The following is a 17,893-nucleotide window of genomic DNA, read 5'->3' as shown; positions in this document are numbered from 1 at the left end:
TGAATTAGCTACTCATTCCGTCCCTTCCCAAAGGGCAGGGTTTAACAGATAACAAACAAGTAATGAGCAACCTGGCAGGAGATTGGGTCAGAACGGTGATAGGAGTCATGCGCCTCTAACCTTTGTGTCCTGTGAAAATGTGGAAGGAGGCGAAAAGCGTTCGTGTTCATGCACTGGGGAACAATGAAACCCTGGCCACAGGAATTTTTGATTAAATTCCAATTCTGTCATCTGAGGGGTAATTACTGAAACAAAGCAAAATCTGTCCTTGCTCTTTAAACTGTATTCTTTCTCGTAGGAAAGCTCATGGTACTGTTGCAGGCAAAGTTTCAGGGGAGAAAAAAGGTTGTGTTATGATTTTGGAGAGGAAGGAGATGTTAGAGCATAGGTATCATTTATTTCTTTTTGAGCAATTCAAGTGTCTGTTTCTCCTTGACTTTTCTAACTCAGTTTCATACAAATTATTCTATTGTGTTGTCCTTCATAAATATTTTTTTGCCTCCCATGCCAGTTTGTTCATGGTATCTGAATTTTGAGAGGAGACATAAAATATTTTACTTTAGCTCACAACACAGCCTATAGTTTAAGTAACAGCTTGTGGTTTGTTATTTTTGCTAGAATTATTTCCACATACCTATTTTATCATGGCTGTCATAAGCTGAAAAAGTTAGGTGCTTACCACTTTGAGGAAGGTTTAATTTGTTGGAATTAAGTTCCTGGAGAAAAGGATTGTTTTTTTTTTTCCTGATGCAGTGTCACTGAATAATGTTGAAAGCAGTGCAGGACCAGGCAATGCCCCTTTCATACACATGCAGATGCTCTGTCATTTGGTTGTAGTGTGAACAGCTTTAAGGTATGCTTTTGAGCTCCCAGTAGAGTTCTCCACTGGAGAGTGGAAAGAATCAGGTACTGAAACTGCTGTATATTCACAGAAGTGGGGTTCAGTGCTAGGACATGTTGCTGGGGCTGCCCGAGGGGAATAGTGCTGCTGCAACCATATTTCTGGGGCTGGCTACGTATGAGCCTGCAGATCCTGCTTGTGTTAGTGTTGGCACACTTGTAAAGACCAGGCTGAATTTCACTGTGTCGAATACCTGACTTTCTAAAATGATCAACTACCTGTTTCTGCAGGTTGAAAAGTTTGCTCTGACTCCTCTTTGCTTCCTTCTAGTAACAATATTTTAAGTTGCTGGTCAGGAACAAGTCTGCAGCATTTTGTATAATTTAACAGCTTTTTCCCAGTGTTTTAACTTTTAACAGCTGTTTTTAGTGTATTGTACTCTTTTGCTGTTATTTACTAAAAAGCAAGAAGTGCGTAAACGTTTCTAGTCCACGTGATCTTGTGCTGATTTCAGTAGGAGACTGGTGGGAAGGGAAAGTTTGAGGTCCTTCCCCTGCAAAGCCCTGTCTTTCTTTCCTCCCCCAAGAAGAACAGAAGTGGTGATGTCTGTGTGGCAGTGGCCGTGTGAATGTCGTGATTTTCCTGCTTTGCAGATGAGTAATTCTGCTTTTCTTTCCCAGAGTCCCGACAGCCTCTGCTTAACAACAACATCACTTGCACAGAATGCAAGCTTGCAATTAACCCTTACAAATGTACTCCTTTTGTTACTATTCACATAGCTTGTGTGATGTGGATTATGTGGTGGAGTGCTATCAGTTGCCTCCTTGACAGGCTGGGGGGAAGGATGTAGTTGCTCGCTCCTGCGGAGGGGTTTTGACAGCACGTGTTTGCCCACTTACCCCTTGGCTGCAAACTCCTTGCTGAATCCACAAACCACTGTTTAAAACCACCCTGTGCAAGGCCAACTCAGTTTTCTCTACCCCAGTGCGTGTGGGGGTTGAATGGCAGGAGACCCACAGTGCTACTGTATGTTGCTTCTGGTCTGTTTTGATAAATTTATCCTTTAATTGTATGCTAAGCTGCATACCAGTGTATGTTTTTGAGCATGGAAAGAGTGGCTGGGACTTCAGGGTATTAGCCAGCCTTGTATTTGAGCAGCAAGCCTTGCAGTAAGGAGGCTAAATGACTATAAGCATTCTTTTTTGTGCTTTGCTGAGATTAGCAGTTGGCTTAACTCATTGCTTGTTTCCATAGTGACTCCATAGTAACTGTTTTAAGAGCTCTGAGGTTTATTCAGGCGTTTCCAGGCTGACTTTTTATGAAAGTTTTCTTTTCTTCTGAGCTAACGGTGTGGCTGTCATTGACTCCCGTTAGAACGGCTGCCAGATTGGGCCCATGTGGTACAGTCCAGACTGGTGCGGTGTCGCCCTAGGCCAGCTGCACTTTTTTAACGTGTCCTCTGCAAGCAAGCCCTTGGGGCAGGACTGAGTGGCCTCTTGCTCTTCTTAGCTGGGCTGTGACAAAACTTTTTAGACATCAACAACATTGTTCACTTGATACAGGAACCACGTTTGCAAACCCGTTTATTTGGGGTGCTCAGATTTCCAGATTAATTTCAGGCTTTCAAGTTACAGGTGTTTGGAAGTTTACTGATTTCATGATTTAATTTGTTTTTGTTTATTTGTTACAATTCAAATGTAAACAGCTGATTGTAACAGCACTACTTGGTAAAAGCCTTCTTTCTCTTAAGCCATTGTGCTCTTTTCTGTCTCTGCAGTCTCCATCTCTTCTAAGTAGTCTCTGTCTTTGGAATGGATTTTCCAGTCAGTTCCCTCAGGTGTTCTGTCTTCTTTTGCGGCCCCGATGTAGCCCTAGGAGAGCTGTGTGCAGGATGTATTCAAGGATCCCTTTCTGGACCCCTGTCTTTTTTGAGTTTCGATTAACTTTTGGGGATACAATGGGGAACACAGCTGCTGCTGCTGGCAGGGGAAATGTGTTGTAAGGGTTGGCCTTAGAAACATAAGCTGTAACAAAGAGGATTTCTCCTGATGACTCGCCTGTAGCCTTGTCCACTGTCTCCTTCTTAACCTGGGTGCCAAACTCTGTAACGAGTGTTGCCACCACCTTTGATGCCTGTTGTGGCTTAGGGACTCAAACCAGAACAATACCTCACCAAAGAGAGATGCATTTCAACAATAACGTGCTTGTTAATACAGTACCTCTTCCTGGAGGTGACTGGTGCATGTTTAACTGATGCACTTGGGCATTTCTCTGAATTTCTCCATTGTATCTGTGAGCTCCTTTTCTCTACAGACCTTTGGCTGCAAGGCTGTGGGAGTCGGATGCGCTACCTGAGCATCAGCCTCTTCAGGATTCTTCATTGTGCCTTGAGACAAGGTTTGGAGGGAGAACTGCAGGAGAAGGAAGTAGAGAGAGGAGTATTAAAGCATTGGAGCCTTATTGGCCCTTGCAAAGGGGGAAGGGAGGGCTTGCGACTAATTTTTATTGGGTGCAGCTCTAACAAAGGGAAAAACCAACATTGCCTCAAAACTCCAAGCTGCATGTGGTTGGAGCTGATCTGTTCACTCAGTCCTGGGTTATTCCCCCTGGAGCAGCTGGAATTCGTACAAAATGGCTGCAGCGCGTGTCGGTGTTGGGGCTGCTGAGCCGCTCTCTGTGTGGAATGAGATCATGTCTTGTCTTTTCTTGCACAACAGCCTGCCTGAAGCTAGGATGCACCAGGGATGAGCAGACAAGTTACGCAGTGATTCTGACATGTCAGGTATTTAACAGAGCTTGCTGCCAGTTTAGTAACATTTAGATCTTTGAGACCCTTTTCCAGTGGCATCCGTCAGAGAAAGAAAGAAAAGAGAGAATGAAAAATAAATCTGCTGTATTACAGGCACAATGAGCTCTGGATCAAAGTGGGATGGAGCTTGAAAGGTGATGTTTTCAATTTTGCTGGCCAGAGGGGTTGTGACTCGGATGGCATGGGTAAACAATGAGGAAAGAGACAGTCCCTCTGGGAGTCAGTGTCTGACTTAACGAGCCAGCAGTTATTAAAAGATGAATACAGGAGAAGTGAACCGTGCTTTCTGGCTGGTAGTGTGGCTTTTTTCTTCTTTCTTTTCTCCCTTTCTCTTGAAGATCAAAGGCCTAATTTTAGAACAAGCCCTATTTATGGACTGTTCAGCCACTCTGTCTGCTGTACTCTTGTTCTAGAATAGTGGAAAATAAATAGAGCTGGCAAGATCTCCCAGTGTCCAGATCATCCCTGATGCAAAGTGGTAGGAAAAACAAAAAAAAAAAAAAAGAGGAAAAAAGAAAGACCTCAGCCTTTCCTAGCAGAGCTTCTGTGTAGAGGGAGTTCCCTTGCCCTCCCTCAGTTGTGCCCTGTGACTGCTCCTGATGTTCAGCAGAGCTGACTCCTTCTGATCCATGCCTTCTTGGCATGCTGTAGCTGCCAGGACTGGGCAGAGTCCTCCTCCTGAGACTGGTGCTGAGTAGAGAGTTGAGTATTATTTTGTGTGTCTGTGGATTATACTCCTGTTCATACAGACCAGCATGACGACCGATAGTACTTTTTTCACAGTAGCATGAGGTTGTTCAGTCTGCTTCAGGTTGTGAATTGGTAGAACCTGAGATCCTTCTCTGCTAACCAGCACTAGATCTGTGTAGACAGTTTTCTACTTCTGCTGAGTAGTTTTTGGTGTTTCTTCCCATTTTTGGCATTGCCCCCCTCTTCCACACCCTTCCCTCTCCCTCTTCTCCTCCTGCCCCGGGGCTGTTTTTCTGATTTATCAAAATAATTTTTAACTGTAATCTTGTTCTGCGGAGTTTTGGGTGGCAATTGTCTGCCAGTGCAGTAAGTGTGCTCAGTTCCAGCGGAAATGCTGAGCACTGGGTGTACCTGTAGTTTGAGACTGAGCCTCTAATTACCCCATGAGAATGCCTTTTTTTTTTTTTTTTTTTTCATTTTTTGCTTCTCTGTGTCAACATTTCACCCAGTTTCCTTCGGATGATGTTCCCATAGTCCATATCACCTGATACAGTGAGAAATCCTGGAAACACTTGTGCATTCAGAACAGACCTTTGAGTGTAATAGTTAAAAAGGCTGTGTCATACTGAGCTCTGATGGCGTAAGGAAGCTGCCCTTGCCGTAGCCACTTTGTGCTGCCAGTTAAAGGCATTTTATCAAGTGAGGCAGTCTGATATCAACGCTGTTGGCAGCCAGGTAAATCTGTCCCCTCCCCAGGTTCTGCAATACTGAGGATCTGCATTGGTCTGAAACTTTGTCTTCAGGAGGGGTGAAGGGAGAGTAGTCTGTACAAAACCTGTCTGCTGGACGTTGTGCAAGAGGTATTTCAGCTGGGGGCAGGGGTCTGCGTGTCTCACTTCACTCCTTACACAGCTGAGGCTTAACTGGAAAAAAGCTGCAGATAAGGGTGAGCTGTGTGGAACTAGAGCTGAGTTAATTCATGCAGAAGAGCTCGTCTCACAAGTGGGAGCGCTGAGCAGAGGGAAGAAACCTCCTAAAATCCTCTCTTAGCTTTCCAGATTCCCTGCAGCACTTGGTCGCACACGGTGCTGGTGGGATCCTGTCAGCCCCGCCGGGGGGGAAGCGGAGCGAAGCAGGGCAGGCTGCGTAGCAACTACATTGCAAAGTGGTAACAATTCCCAAGTGGGGCAGTAACGAAATCGATTTTTCTCCCCTTCAGCTTGGCAGCTCTCCAGGTGCCTGCCCTGGCACAATGAAGTGTGTAGCTGGGGAGGGAGGGACTTCGGGTTGATGTGGGGGGGGATGATACGAAGAGGCAGAAGTTTAATCATTGAACCGATCACACTGGATGGATTTATTTCTGGACTCAATTTCCCAGGAACTCTACTATCTCACCCTGGGGGAAATGCCTCAGCTGAAGTTTCTCTAGCTCCAGCTTCGTGAATAAAAGACCTGTCGCTTTGGAGTTACAGCAACGCTGCCACTACTGACTCATCCATCTGCTTCAAGAAAATGTTTGCCGTCCACTTGCTAGCTTTCCATTTCACAAAGCTAAAAGAGGATCAAATTAAAAAGGTAAGATGCAGCATTAGCCGATTCCTGTTTTGAGAACTGTGTTGCTCAGATACTCTGGGGTCTGTGCTATGTAATGCAGACCAGATAATGGCGTTATCTACTACAGCCATACAGCCAAATGGCATAAGAAGCATTTGGACCCTAAATCACCTGACGAGGGTTAAAATAGGTCTAGTTAATGCTTTTTCCTGCACAGCTCCAAGTTCTCTTCCCAGAATGGAGCAGCTGGTCTTCAGTAAGGAAGAATGGTGCTCAGACTTTATCTGGCGTGGCGTGGCATAGTCCAGGGGACAGAAAGGAATCTGTTGCTGAATCACTTGGCAACTGTAGCGTGAAGGATGGGATTTCTAAAGCTGATTAGGAATCAGAGTCACTCGCATTGTAGCAGGGGTAGGGAAATTTGCTGGAGTCTTGGGACCAGGTTTTCTGGGACTTGAGACAGTTCCAACTAGTGTGATGTGAGAGAAGTGCCTGTGCTTCCTTTGTGTTTGTCCAAACCTGGCATCACTCTGATGTTTATGGTCGTGACCTTTAATTACAGTCAGAAAAGCTCAGGATGGCCCAGATCTGAAGCCATTGGTACTGAGAGGGAGCTACCCAACGGTTATCTTCCCTAATGTAACTTTACTGGCCATGCTGTAATGGGTTTTTGGCTCTGTGTCATAAGACCAGCTGTAAGCTTCTTGGATCAGAGGTCCTCTGGTTTCTCAACATGCCCCCTGGGGGTCCGGTGTTCTGGGGTCTCCATGGAGTGCTTTCTGCTGGTGGCTGTTGCCTCCAGGCTCTGCCCCCTTCCCTTGTTCTGTGGCAGCTGGAGGCGGGGCTGCCCACAGGCGTGTGGCAGTGCGGGAGATCCAAGGTCCCCGCGGGCAGATCAGCCTGCACCTCTTAGCTCATCAGTCCAGAGTATCAGCCAGAGCAACACTGGGCTCTCTTCTCTGTGCCCTGGCTTAAACAGGGAGTGGCCTGTTTGTAGGGGAGATTCTTCCACTAACTCTGCCTTGAAGAAATGCATTCCAAAAGAGATCCTGGTATCTCAACAGTCAGATGTCTCTGTCTCTCAGTCATAGGGTTTAATTTGGTCAGAAGGCATCCCCAGTGCCCTTTCCTTGTTTGAGGATTTGATATAAGATCTCATATCCAGACAGTGCTATTTCTTCTTACTCTTTATTAAGAAAGAAAGTGACGTGGAGCAGTGCTTGGGTGGAGAGGAAACATTCAGAGTGTAGTTGAGGGGGGACTTCCCTGAAGTGAGGATATTGGGGAGGAGGGGCCAGAGGATTTCTGGTAAAGCCATTAAAAAGATTAAATCTTTCTGCTGGCTGTCAACTAGCCCTCCCTGAAGGCAAGAAACCGCATGCTCTTTAGAGTTCTCTTTTAAGAAGCCCAGAGTAGGCTGTATGGAGTAGAGTTGGTTTCTCCTAAGCAGAAAGAAGGAATCCCTTCCCTCCTCTCCCTTCCCAGGCTTCTTTGCTTTCTGGTGAGAAGAGCAAGAGCCTCCCTGCCATGAGAACAGTACTGTTTCCATAACTGAGGCAAAACACTTAAAAACAAGGACTGTCCTTGTGTGATGGGAGGCAGCACAGCAGAGTTTGGTGTTGCATGATTTCTGGGTTTACAAGCAGATGGTATGTGAGCTGGCCCTTGCTCTGGTTGTAAACCAGGCTAGGGAGCTGGCAGGCTTTCCTGGGCTCTGCCTTATCTAGTTCCTTGAAGAGGACCATCTCCTCTTATGGTTGTAGGTATGCAGGGTGGAGAATGCAGTCTCTTGGGGAGCAGTGTTGTCTGCAAACAAACATGGTCACTTTTATTACCATTTGTTTTTTTTTTTTCCACAGGGACTTTTGTCCCAAGGTTGTTTGGATCTGTGTGAGAGTGTGTGAGTGCTTTCTGTCTCTCTAGTCATTGTATTTTCTTCTTTTTTTGGGGGTATGCCCAAAAAAGCAGTGCTGGTGCTTGGGCTGAGATGGTGGATCCTGCAAAGTGGTTTGGGCCTCAAAAAAGACTTGGAGGAAATCAAGTGCTTGTACAAATGATGGCTACAAAGAAAGATCTAAATAATGGCCTTTTCAAGGCACAGCTGTTTCCAAAGGCAGCTGCTGCTCCTTGCCAATTGCATCCTTCAGTTAAAGACTTTCTCCTCTGTGTGTGTTTATTTTGGTGTTAGGTAAGTGCTGATTTGTAGGGTCCTGTCTCTTTTAGGTGGGTCGTTTCTGACCATCAGTTTAAAATGGGACTGTGAATAGGTAACTAGTTTGTGCCTCATTAATACAGGTGGCCAGTCCAAGTTGCAGAGGAGGCCAGTTTACCTACAACCTGCATTCTCCTGCTACCTTTTAAATTCTGCCTTGTTGCCGGTGGGACTTGTTTTGGGCATGGTCTCCCCAGCCCATCAGGACCTCTCTACATAAACGAGACTGATGAAATGCTGTGACAGATAAAGCAGCATAATAGTGTAGCCTGTGGTGCAAGAGCTGAGTGCCTGTACTAGTGAAGCTGTGGAAGCTGTCCTGCCTCTCTCCCCTGCCCACCACCTCTGGCCCTGTGTCGTGGGGAGCAGGATGTCAACACAGATTATACTCCAGTGGACATCCAGCGGTTTGGAGCACAGAATAATCATGCCTGCATCACTGTGTGTTCACACAGCACCAAAGTCTGTCTCCCCACTGAAAACACGTTTGGATGTTGGCAGGTTGTCATTTTGCTCCGTCAATCCTTTGTTGTACCCAGCTATGTAGTTTCTGGGCCACCCTGCTTCCAGCTGTGTATCCAGCCCTGCAGGTCAATGTCAGTCTAAGCAGTGTGTGGTCTTGAAGAAGAAAACCTCAAGTTTTGTCCTGATGCAGCTGTACAGAAACGCTGATTAGCTTCTCTGCCACTTTATCCAAATTGAGTGTCTGCTACTTCTTAGATGCTTTTGATTCACTTTAAATTCGACTGGCTTTTATTCTGATCTATGCTGTGAATTATAGACCCTTAAGAAAGGATATTGGTTATGCCCAAAAATGTGTTTTAGATCTAATCCTAGAATTACAAGAGAATGGAGGGCAGAGCTGGAGTGAGAAAAAGGCTTTGAGCTCCAGCCTGCCATGCCAACAAAGCTAATTGTCTGTGGAGTGAAGCAGTAGCTGAATAGATGTTTTCAGGTTGTGGCTGACACGCTTGGGTACTGATGGCATTTTCTGGACCTGACTCAGAGGGGTCAGATTCTCACCAGGTCAAGATACTTTGCAGTTCTTGTTTATTTTATGTGTAGGAGGAGAGGATAGTGTGAAAACAGCTTGTCAGGGTCTCCAGAAAGTCTAATGGGCTTATGTAAGTTGGCAAGTTACTGAGCCATTGGAGAAGTTGGCTAACTTCTTGCCAGTAATTCACTGAGGCTGCATTAAATACTTTCAAAACAAAGTTTTTTATAAGAGTAAATGTTCTGGTGATGTCCTTGAGCTTGCTTGCACTGATGGTTATGGGACTTTAGGTGCTGAGGTCAAAAATGAACTTGTAGAATCTGAGAGGTGGGGTTTGTGTAGGTGTTATGCTCACCTTCAGTTTGTTACACATGTGAAAGGAATTCTTTTGTCTCCTTGTGGTCTGTTTAGCCTCATGTCCATCAGGCGGGTGGGAACAAGCACGGTAATTCTTGTCCAGTGTAATGCAGGGAACCTGTTGGGATTGGAGTTCTGAATTTTCAGGTCCTTCATGCCAACCTAACCTCCTCATGGTTAGAAAACTAGTGCAAGTGGCTAGGAAGTTCCTGCATTTTCTTTGCTTGCAGAGGTGAAGGAACCCTCCCCAGAGCACACAGGAGAGTCCTTCTGTAGTGTGAAAGCAGCTGCTGAGCACTGAAGAGGCTGCACGCCTCCGGAGTAACAGCTTTCATCTTTCCAGGTGGACAGGTACCTGTATCACATGCGTCTCTCGGATGATGTCTTGCTGGACGTGATGGCTCGTTTCCAGGCCGAGATGGTGAAGGGCCTGGGGAGAGACACCAACCCCACGGCAACGGTAAAAATGCTGCCCTCGTTCGTGCGCTCGCTTCCCGATGGCTCAGGTGAGTTTCCCCTGCTCCGTCCCAGCACTGCTGGTTTAGGAAGATGGGGGGCTCCTGCCAGTCCTCGAGGACAGCACAAGGAAGACACAGGGCAGCCAGCGGCCTCCGGTTACTGGCTCTTTCATGCTGAGAGAGCAGGTGTGTATTGAGGAGACAAGAGCCTGAGGAGGTGCTGGCAGATGTTTTTTTCCCTGCACCAGGTAGATTTTGACCTAGTGCTGCTTGTTTGAGGAAGAGGCCTAGTTAAGTGCTCAGAAAGCAGCCTCTCTCGTCTGCAGATGTGGCTGTACCTAGAGCAGGCCTTGCTGCAGGAGCTATGGCTGGACACGGCAAGGGCAGCCTCTACAGCTCAGACCCTGCAGTGCAGTGTGCTGCAGGTGTGGGCAGTGCTGTGGCCCTGGCCTTCATGGAGCTACAGGGTGCTGCAGTGAGACCCTTCAAACTGCAAAGTGGCACCAGTGTTGCCTTCTCAGATCTGTGATGCCCTCTTGGCTTCTGACAGCAGACTCTGCACTGCTTTCTCTGTTGTCCCCAAAAGTGATCTTCTCCTGCCCTTCCTTGCCTTCTGCTTTGGGAAAATCTGTCTCTGGACGGAATCTACCAGGAAACAGCTTGCTCTGCTTTTGCATCTGGATCCTTGATTCCAGTGCCTGAGACTTTAACAGGGAGGCAGAAAGTGCAGTGGTGTCTGCTGGGAGGGTGTGAGGTCGGTTAGGAGCTAAAAGCCCATCTTGTTTGGAGAAGTACGCACATCCAAAATAACTCTCCTGGCTCAGCTAACTCCCAGCAGTGCAGGTGGATGGAAAATTATCCCAGGTTTAACTAGGTCTATGAATTTGTGCAGGACTCTCTGTCTGACCTGGGCCAGGACTCCATGTGTAATAGCTGTGCAGAAAACATAAGAGAAATGTTTGTTTTGTACCTGTTTCCACAGGACTTTATTCCTTCTGGAGGTAATTTTCCTACAATTAAATGAGGAGTAGTGACTTCAGTGGCATGATGGGAACATTTTTGAGGCCAGTCCCTTGAAATGAGGGGTGTCTGAGGGAAATTATACACAGTCCCCTCAAACTGCCTGGCTGGAACTGGGTACTCCTTTGCTGCTACCCTCACCAAAGCAAAAGAAATAATAGCTTGCTGCCGGCTATCTCAGTGCCCATCACTGGTCCTGAGGTCTCACCTGGCACTGACTTTGTCCTGAAATAGCAGGGGGCCTCTGAGGTCAGGAGATTTTGAAAACTGCATGTAGTGCTATCACTGTTGCAAGACTTCATGTTCCTCAAGGTCAGCTTTGGGCAATACTTCCCTGGTCTGCGTGACCTATCTGCCGTGTCAAGGACTTGCTGCAGAGTCAAGCTGGGCTATGTCTTATTGACACGCTGCCTGTTTAAGTATCACATTGATTTTTCTATTTTTGTTCTCTTGTAAAATCCTTATTGGTTATTTTGTTTCCAGACAAAACTTCCAGCAGGTTTAAACATCTCAAACTTGGCTGGATTTTCCCCACTTGTAATAGCAATGAACTTTCAGATTTTTCCATGCCCTCAGTATTGCTACATGAAATGACCCATGTGGAACATCATCAGATTTTAGTCATCTAGGGATTGATGGCCTGACTAATGTCTCAGTTTACTGAGTAACCCAAGTTACCTCCTCACCTTTGTGATATCTGACCGTGATATCCGACCATGATATCACAAGTAGAATTTCCTGCTTCCTTCCCTTTCAGGGCCAGATTTGATAAAATTTAGTCAGGCGTTTGGACTGTGGAACAAAGATAGCACAAGGCTACGCGCATACAAATGCATTTTCCTGGTGGGAAGGGCCTTCTGTGTGTGGGATAGGTAATTGTTTTATTGTAGCAGTGAGGCCAAACTGTCCTTCCATCTGAGGTCTCTGTCTGGAGAAGAACATGCTTGAGCTAAGAGTGCTGCTTACTGAGAACAGTAGTACTTGTACAGAAACACCTAAAGGCATTCAGAAATTATTGTGTTGGTTGGCTTTGGGTGGCAAGTTAGTCTTGCTGCATTTGGAAGTTGACTCCTGCAGTAGGGCCAAGTCTTCACATGTGACATCCTTTACTGGATGTAGGGAATGCTCTCAAACTCCCACATTTCAGGTGTATGGTTTTGCAGCCCCTGTGTCCTCATCCTTCTGCATCTTGAAAACCTGTTGCTGTGGAAGGAGCAGGGTGGGTAAACCCAGACTGCTAGATAAATATGAAATTACTTGCCAAGTAGCAGCTAACAGGAGGCACCTGGTACCCGTTCTTAGGGTTGCCACCTCTCAGCCTTCCTGGTGATGCTCCCAGGCCCATAGGATAAGGACCTGCTGTGATGGGTCAGGAGAGCCTGTGGCCATGCTGAGGCAGGAGCCCTGGACTGTGGCCTTCAGCACAGCATCTGGGCCATGCTTCTCAACCGCCACCAGTGATGGTTGCCTGCTTGTGTTGCAGAAAAGGGTGACTTCCTTGCTGTTGACCTGGGTGGCTCCCTGTTTCGTGCCCACGAGGTGAAGGTGTTCGATGATGGGAAGCAGAGCAGCCAGCTGGAGAGCAAGTTTTACCCCACACCCAAGGAGGTCGTACAGGGGAACGGAACTGAGGTAGGGCATGCAGGGTCTTCTGTGGCGCTGTTGTGCTTGAGCGCATACCTGCCAGACACAGCCTGACTCTGTCATCTCCTTTCTCCTGCAGCTCTTCGATTACATTGCTGACTGTCTGGTAGACTTCATGGAGGCCAAAAACCTGAAGCATAAGAAATTACCTCTTGGCTTTACATTTTCTTTTCCATGCAAACAGACCAAACTGGACGAGGTAAGATGCCAAAAGAAGAATTATTGGCTAGCCTAGCTCCTTGTGGAACCTGAAGAAGCTACTGCATGGGAGTGTTACCCTCTGGCCTTTCTGTGGGGTCATGTTTACATAGCTCTCTGAAGAAGGCATGGATGACCATGAGCGTGTAACTAGACTGGACTACCATTCAAACACTCATTTCTGATCTCAAGGCAACATGATCTTTAAGTTAAAGCTGCTCTTTTACTTATTCAGTACCCACTTCCATAGTAACCATGAGCTCTTCTATGAAGATTGTTAGACTGTAAAACACATAGTTTTGCATCCTTAGATGTTTCTATTTTTAATCACTCTCATCCAATTTCTGTTTTAGGGATGATTCTAAACAGGAAAAACCTATAGCTGTGCTGTTTGAGAGGCCACATGGGGAAAAGAAGGACTGGTTGTTATTATTTTGTGGCCTCTTATTCTAGCCTCTGTCTTATTTCTAGGAGTTGGTGCTTCAGGTCCCAGCTCTGCAAACACTATGTGCTCAATGCTTTTAGTTTGTGATGAGCATCAGTAAAGCCACACAGGCTTTAAACAAAGCACAGGGAGAAGCATTTGCAGGATTGGGACTTTCTAACTGTGCCTGTTTAGTTGTGTTTGTACTGACAGGCACCCCAAGGTGAGATGTTCTGCTGTGACTTAATTTGGCCCATATTCTGTGTGGAGAGACACAGTGGGCCTCTCTTTGTAGTTTCTCTTGCAGAAACACAAACTTTGGTTTTGGCCTTCTTTGAGGCAGGTTTGTATGTGAAAGGTGGAGCTTTTGAGTCACAGAGCTATTACTTTGCAGGGGTTTCTTCTTGGCTGGACAAAAAACTTCAAGGTCCGAGGAGTTCAGGACACAGATGTGGTTGTCTCTCTGCGCAAGGCCCTCCAGAAGCATAAGGCAAGTCTTGTACCTGGAGGAGGTGAACCTGCGTGCCACCAGGTTGTCCTCCTGGGAGAGCAGCTCTTGGTGCTTGGGTTGTTTTGGGAGTTGTCAGGTGTCCTTCAAGGACAGACAGTAACACATGTTCACCAGGACTTGTATGCCTGGTAGATCTGTCTCTCCCTTGGGGCTGGAGCCATGGAACGGGACATGCAGCTGCAACCCAGGCTGCCCTGGGTCAGTCTAACAGTGATGGCAACTGCAGAGTGTTAAACGGGCTGGCCATGACAGTGGACCAGTATGGATCCATTGTCTGACTGAGCTAAAGGGAGTCTGCTGTGAACCAGTTTGTTAAGATGTGGGTACATGCTGTGTTTTGTAGCCTGGCTTGTGGGATGAGGGTTGGGAAGGGGAAGCTATCATCTCAAACTGGCCAGCCTAACTACCAGGGCTTGGCCATCCACCTCAGTCTGTGGGATGGAGTGATTGATGGATAAGGTCAGCAGTAAGACATGATTAAATGTGCCCTTGAACTAGTGTATACCTTTGAATAATATTATGTTTTGCTGTTTTGGAAAGCCTTGTTCTTCACATTTGGTGCTATTGGTAATACCATTTAAGAAATACAAATCATCTTTCCATATTGTGAAATCTTTGTAGTAAAGAGCAAATTCTTCTATTTTCTCACATGGTAAAAATCCAGCCTTGATTTTGGTCCACTTCTTTCTCCTCCATGTCAATCTTGCTGTAGTTAGCAGGAGCAAAGGATCTGAGACTTCCTGGTTGGAGTCTGGCTCACTGCTAGCAGTTGGCATCTGAGTTACAAGAATATTTTAATAACTTTGATTTTACTTCAGGTTACCTCAGTGTGAAAGGAAAACTGCACAGTTTTGATGGAGAGGCTTTTTACTTGAGAGAGATACTGGTGCATGGCCTTGTGCTGAATAGCTGCATTTATGTATGTGTATTTTCTGTCCCATTTGGTGGGGTCTGCTCTGATGGCAGGACATTATCCTATCATGTAGCCTGTAAGGACAGATCCAGGGGTGCTAGCTTATCACAAAATGCAACAACACATTGCTTTTCTCCCAAACAACACTGGATTGGGGAAACCCTACAAGCAAAAGTCCTGGCTGGCCAGCACTTGAGAATTCAGAGTTGTTTGTTACTTTACAGGGTTGTGGGGATAGTGTTATAAAGGAAGTGGTGTGTCTTTCAACTGAAGAACTTTCCTGAACCAGGCCTTCTAAGTACAACCCAGGGAGTGTGTCTGCCTGCTGTCACTTTAACACACAGGAGGTTTTCTAAGCTTTTCTTTTTTTTTTTCCTGTTCATCACCCATCTTTGTGCTATTAGGACATAGACCTTGATGTTTTGGCACTGGTCAATGACACCGTGGGAACCATGATGACTTGTGGATATGATGACCAGCGCTGTGAAGTTGGACTTGTAATTGGTAATTTTTTCTGTTCACTAAGTAGTTTTTTTTCCCCTCATTAGTTTAATCCTAACAAATCTAGAGTAGAAAGGAGTGTCCCAGTACTGGAAAAGGCAGGAAGAAAATGTAAAAAACAATGGTCAGATTTTCAAGCCTGGCTGCCTTCTGTAAAACAGCTGTTTTTATGCTGATCACATTGCCACCAAATACCACAGTCCCCATTTTGTCTGGGTTCAGTTGTGACCAGCATACTAAACTTTTCTGCTGACTGTATAGAAAATTGCTGTCTGTCTGTCCAGAGAAAGCTGAATTCCTCTCACGTCTGGTAGTTAGGATCAGCTACGCTTCCCACAATGTCTCCACTTCGTGCACCATGCTGGCTTTTTTAAGGCACATAGAAGTATGTTTGGAAAAAAAAAAAAAGTTTTTAAACAAGTCAAGCCTTGGATCAATTTCCAAAATGTTTTTGGTCTCCGTGAGATGATTATTTAACAAGTGCAGGTGGCTTGATAATAGCATCCTGTACCATAGGGTTATGTATTTATTTTTTCCTCCAAAGACAATATACTGACTTATTCCCAAAATGTGGGCTTAAAACAGACAAAAGGCAAACCTGGAGCAAACAGGTGGTTTATCTGCACTGTCTCCAACATGCACAGGGACTGGCACCAACGCCTGCTACATGGAGGAGATGCGGCACATCGACCTGGTGGCGGGGGATGAGGGCAGGATGTGCATTAACACGGAGTGGGGGGCCTTTGGAGATGACGGTGCTTTGGAAGACCTCCGCACAGAGTTCGATCGGGAGCTCGATCTGGGATCTATCAATCCTGGAAAACAATTGTAAGTGGTTCTCTGGCTGGTTTGCTTCGGCAGTCAGAGTTCTCTGGGTGAGTTTCCAGCACACGCCAGGAGCCCCTTTGGAACAGGAACTGGGTTAAGTGAATCTGAGTTGACTTGATCCTGGTCCTGTCCTATCCAGACCTTTCCCTTCTGGGAAGGGTGTGTACCTTTCATACCTCCCTTCCTCCCAGGCCAAAGGATTGCTGCTGCAGTGTTTTTAGAAATATGTTGTTGTTTTGGTATAATGCTGAGTCCCAGGACCTCAGGATGGCACCCCATCCACAGCTTAGCTCCCCAACCCCTTTTGTACATGCTCAGATGTGATCAGCCTACATAAGGACATAAGATGCTCATACCTGAGCTTTCCTAGCTTCTGACTAGCTGGTGGGCATCTGTAATCTTTCCTCTGCTGCATTCTAGGTTTGAGAAGATGATCAGCAGCCTGTATTTGGGGGAACTTGTAAGACTCATTATCCTGAAGATGACAAAGGAAGGGCTACTCTTCAATGGGAAAGTGTCAACAGCTCTGCTTACTAAGGGCAAGATTGAGATGAAACACGTGTCTGCAATGGAAAAGTAAGAACCTGCAGTATGCTGTTTGAGAGTGGCTGTTAGTCTTTCACAAGCACAGCAATGATGACAAACATGTAGTTATTATCTCTGAGTATTGGGAGCAATCCTGAACTGTTCAACTTGATTTTGCTTTTGCCTAGGAGGAAAGTTGATCTTCCTGTAAGTAGGAAATGGTGGAAGAAACCATTTTAGCAAAGTACCACAGGAGCAAATATATTGTTAACCATCACAGATACCAGTTCTTTAAATAACCTCACTGCAGACCTGAGTACGTGGGATGATTGTTGCAGTTTTCTGCTTCCATGATGTAGGAGTGCTGGGGTTTTGGAGGTGTAGTACAGATGCTGGATCGGCCAATGGATGACTACATGGAAAACTGACAGATTCTGGTGTTTTGAAGAGGAATCCTTGTCCTCACTGTTACTTCAGGAATAATTTTCTTCTTGTATTGAGTGAAACCATACATCTATTCCTGTGCTCTCCTTCTGTGGACTAAATATTTTATCCTTTTCTTTTCTTGCCTTGCTAATTGGTATGTCTCACCAAACACTGAACCCCAGGAAGCAGCCTCTTAAAATCTGGTCTCTCCCCCAGATACTTTTGGGAATAGTGTGTGAAAGGCGTTACTGATTTGTGGGAACCAATTATGATGCTGCCTGATAGGTTGTGCCCTGATCTTCACTCATTTCTTTTTGAGCCAACGTGAAGATATTGATTTGTGTTTACATCATCTAATGCAAGGATATTAAGGTTTCTTTTGTTTTGGGGTAGATATAAACCTTAATATCCTTGCATTAGATGATGTATTCTTTTGTTTTGGGGTAGATATAAGGAGGGTCTGAGCAACACAAAAGAGATCCTTACAGAGCTGAACCTGTTTCCCTCTGAAGAGGACTGCATTGCTGTTCAGCACGTCTGCACCATCGTTTCCTTCCGCTCAGCCAACCTCTGTGCTGCTGCCTTAGCAGCCATTCTGACCCGGCTGAGAGAGAACAAGAAACTGCTACGGATGCGAACCACTGTTGGGATTGATGGAGGGCTCTATAAAACCCACCCCCAGTAAGTAACTAAAGAGGATTTGGTAATTGCTGGCCACGTGCTGATGTTGCAGAGTCTCCATCTGCATGTGTTTGTGGCTTTTCACAGAACTGCTGGATCTCTGCAGGGGTGGGGTGAGATCTGGTTGAGTGTGAAGGATCAGACCAGCTTAGTTATTGCAAAGCTGTCTCGGGGAGTTTTAGAATTTGAGGTGGGTTGGGAACAATGTGATGCATGGGATAATGGTGTCTGGGAAAGAGCAATTGATCCCTCACATGGTTCTTGGGCCTCTGGGGCACTTGCAGTTCACTGTGGGCTTGCTCTTTCC

General features: G+C 46.0%; 1 protein-coding gene across 1 annotated transcript; it reads left to right on the top strand.

Annotated features, from left to right (window-relative positions):
- Positions 1–5,852: 5,852 nt before the first annotated feature.
- Positions 5,853–17,590, top strand: LOC103776502 (putative hexokinase HKDC1). Its single transcript, XM_008944012.1, has 9 exons — positions 5,853–5,915; positions 9,801–9,963; positions 12,419–12,567; positions 12,659–12,778; positions 13,596–13,691; positions 15,030–15,129; positions 15,771–15,954; positions 16,375–16,530; positions 17,353–17,590. The coding sequence occupies exons 1-9, from the start codon at positions 5,853–5,855 to the stop codon at positions 17,588–17,590; spliced, it is 1,269 nt and encodes a 422-aa protein (XP_008942260.1).
- The last annotated feature ends 303 nt before the right edge of the window (positions 17,591–17,893 follow it).

Source organism: Merops nubicus, unplaced genomic scaffold (assembly GCF_000691845.1).
Source record: "Merops nubicus isolate BGI_N331 unplaced genomic scaffold, ASM69184v1 scaffold29797, whole genome shotgun sequence".
NCBI lineage: Eukaryota > Metazoa > Chordata > Aves > Coraciiformes > Meropidae > Merops > Merops nubicus.
The sequence above is the reverse complement of the archived record's forward strand: the minus strand, read 5'-3'. Positions and strand labels throughout refer to the sequence as shown.

Excerpts from the sequence above, each read along its gene's own strand:
- LOC103776502 (XM_008944012.1), top strand. The coding sequence starts at position 5,853 with ATGTTTGCCGTCCACTTGCTAGCTTTCCATTTCACAAAGCTAAAAGAG. Across the intron at positions 12,568-12,658 it reads TACAGGGGAACGGAACTGAG|CTCTTCGATTACATTGCTGA; the intron begins GTAGGGCATGCA and ends TTTCTCCTGCAG. Across the intron at positions 16,531-17,352 it reads CACGTGTCTGCAATGGAAAA|ATATAAGGAGGGTCTGAGCA; the intron begins GTAAGAACCTGC and ends GTTTTGGGGTAG.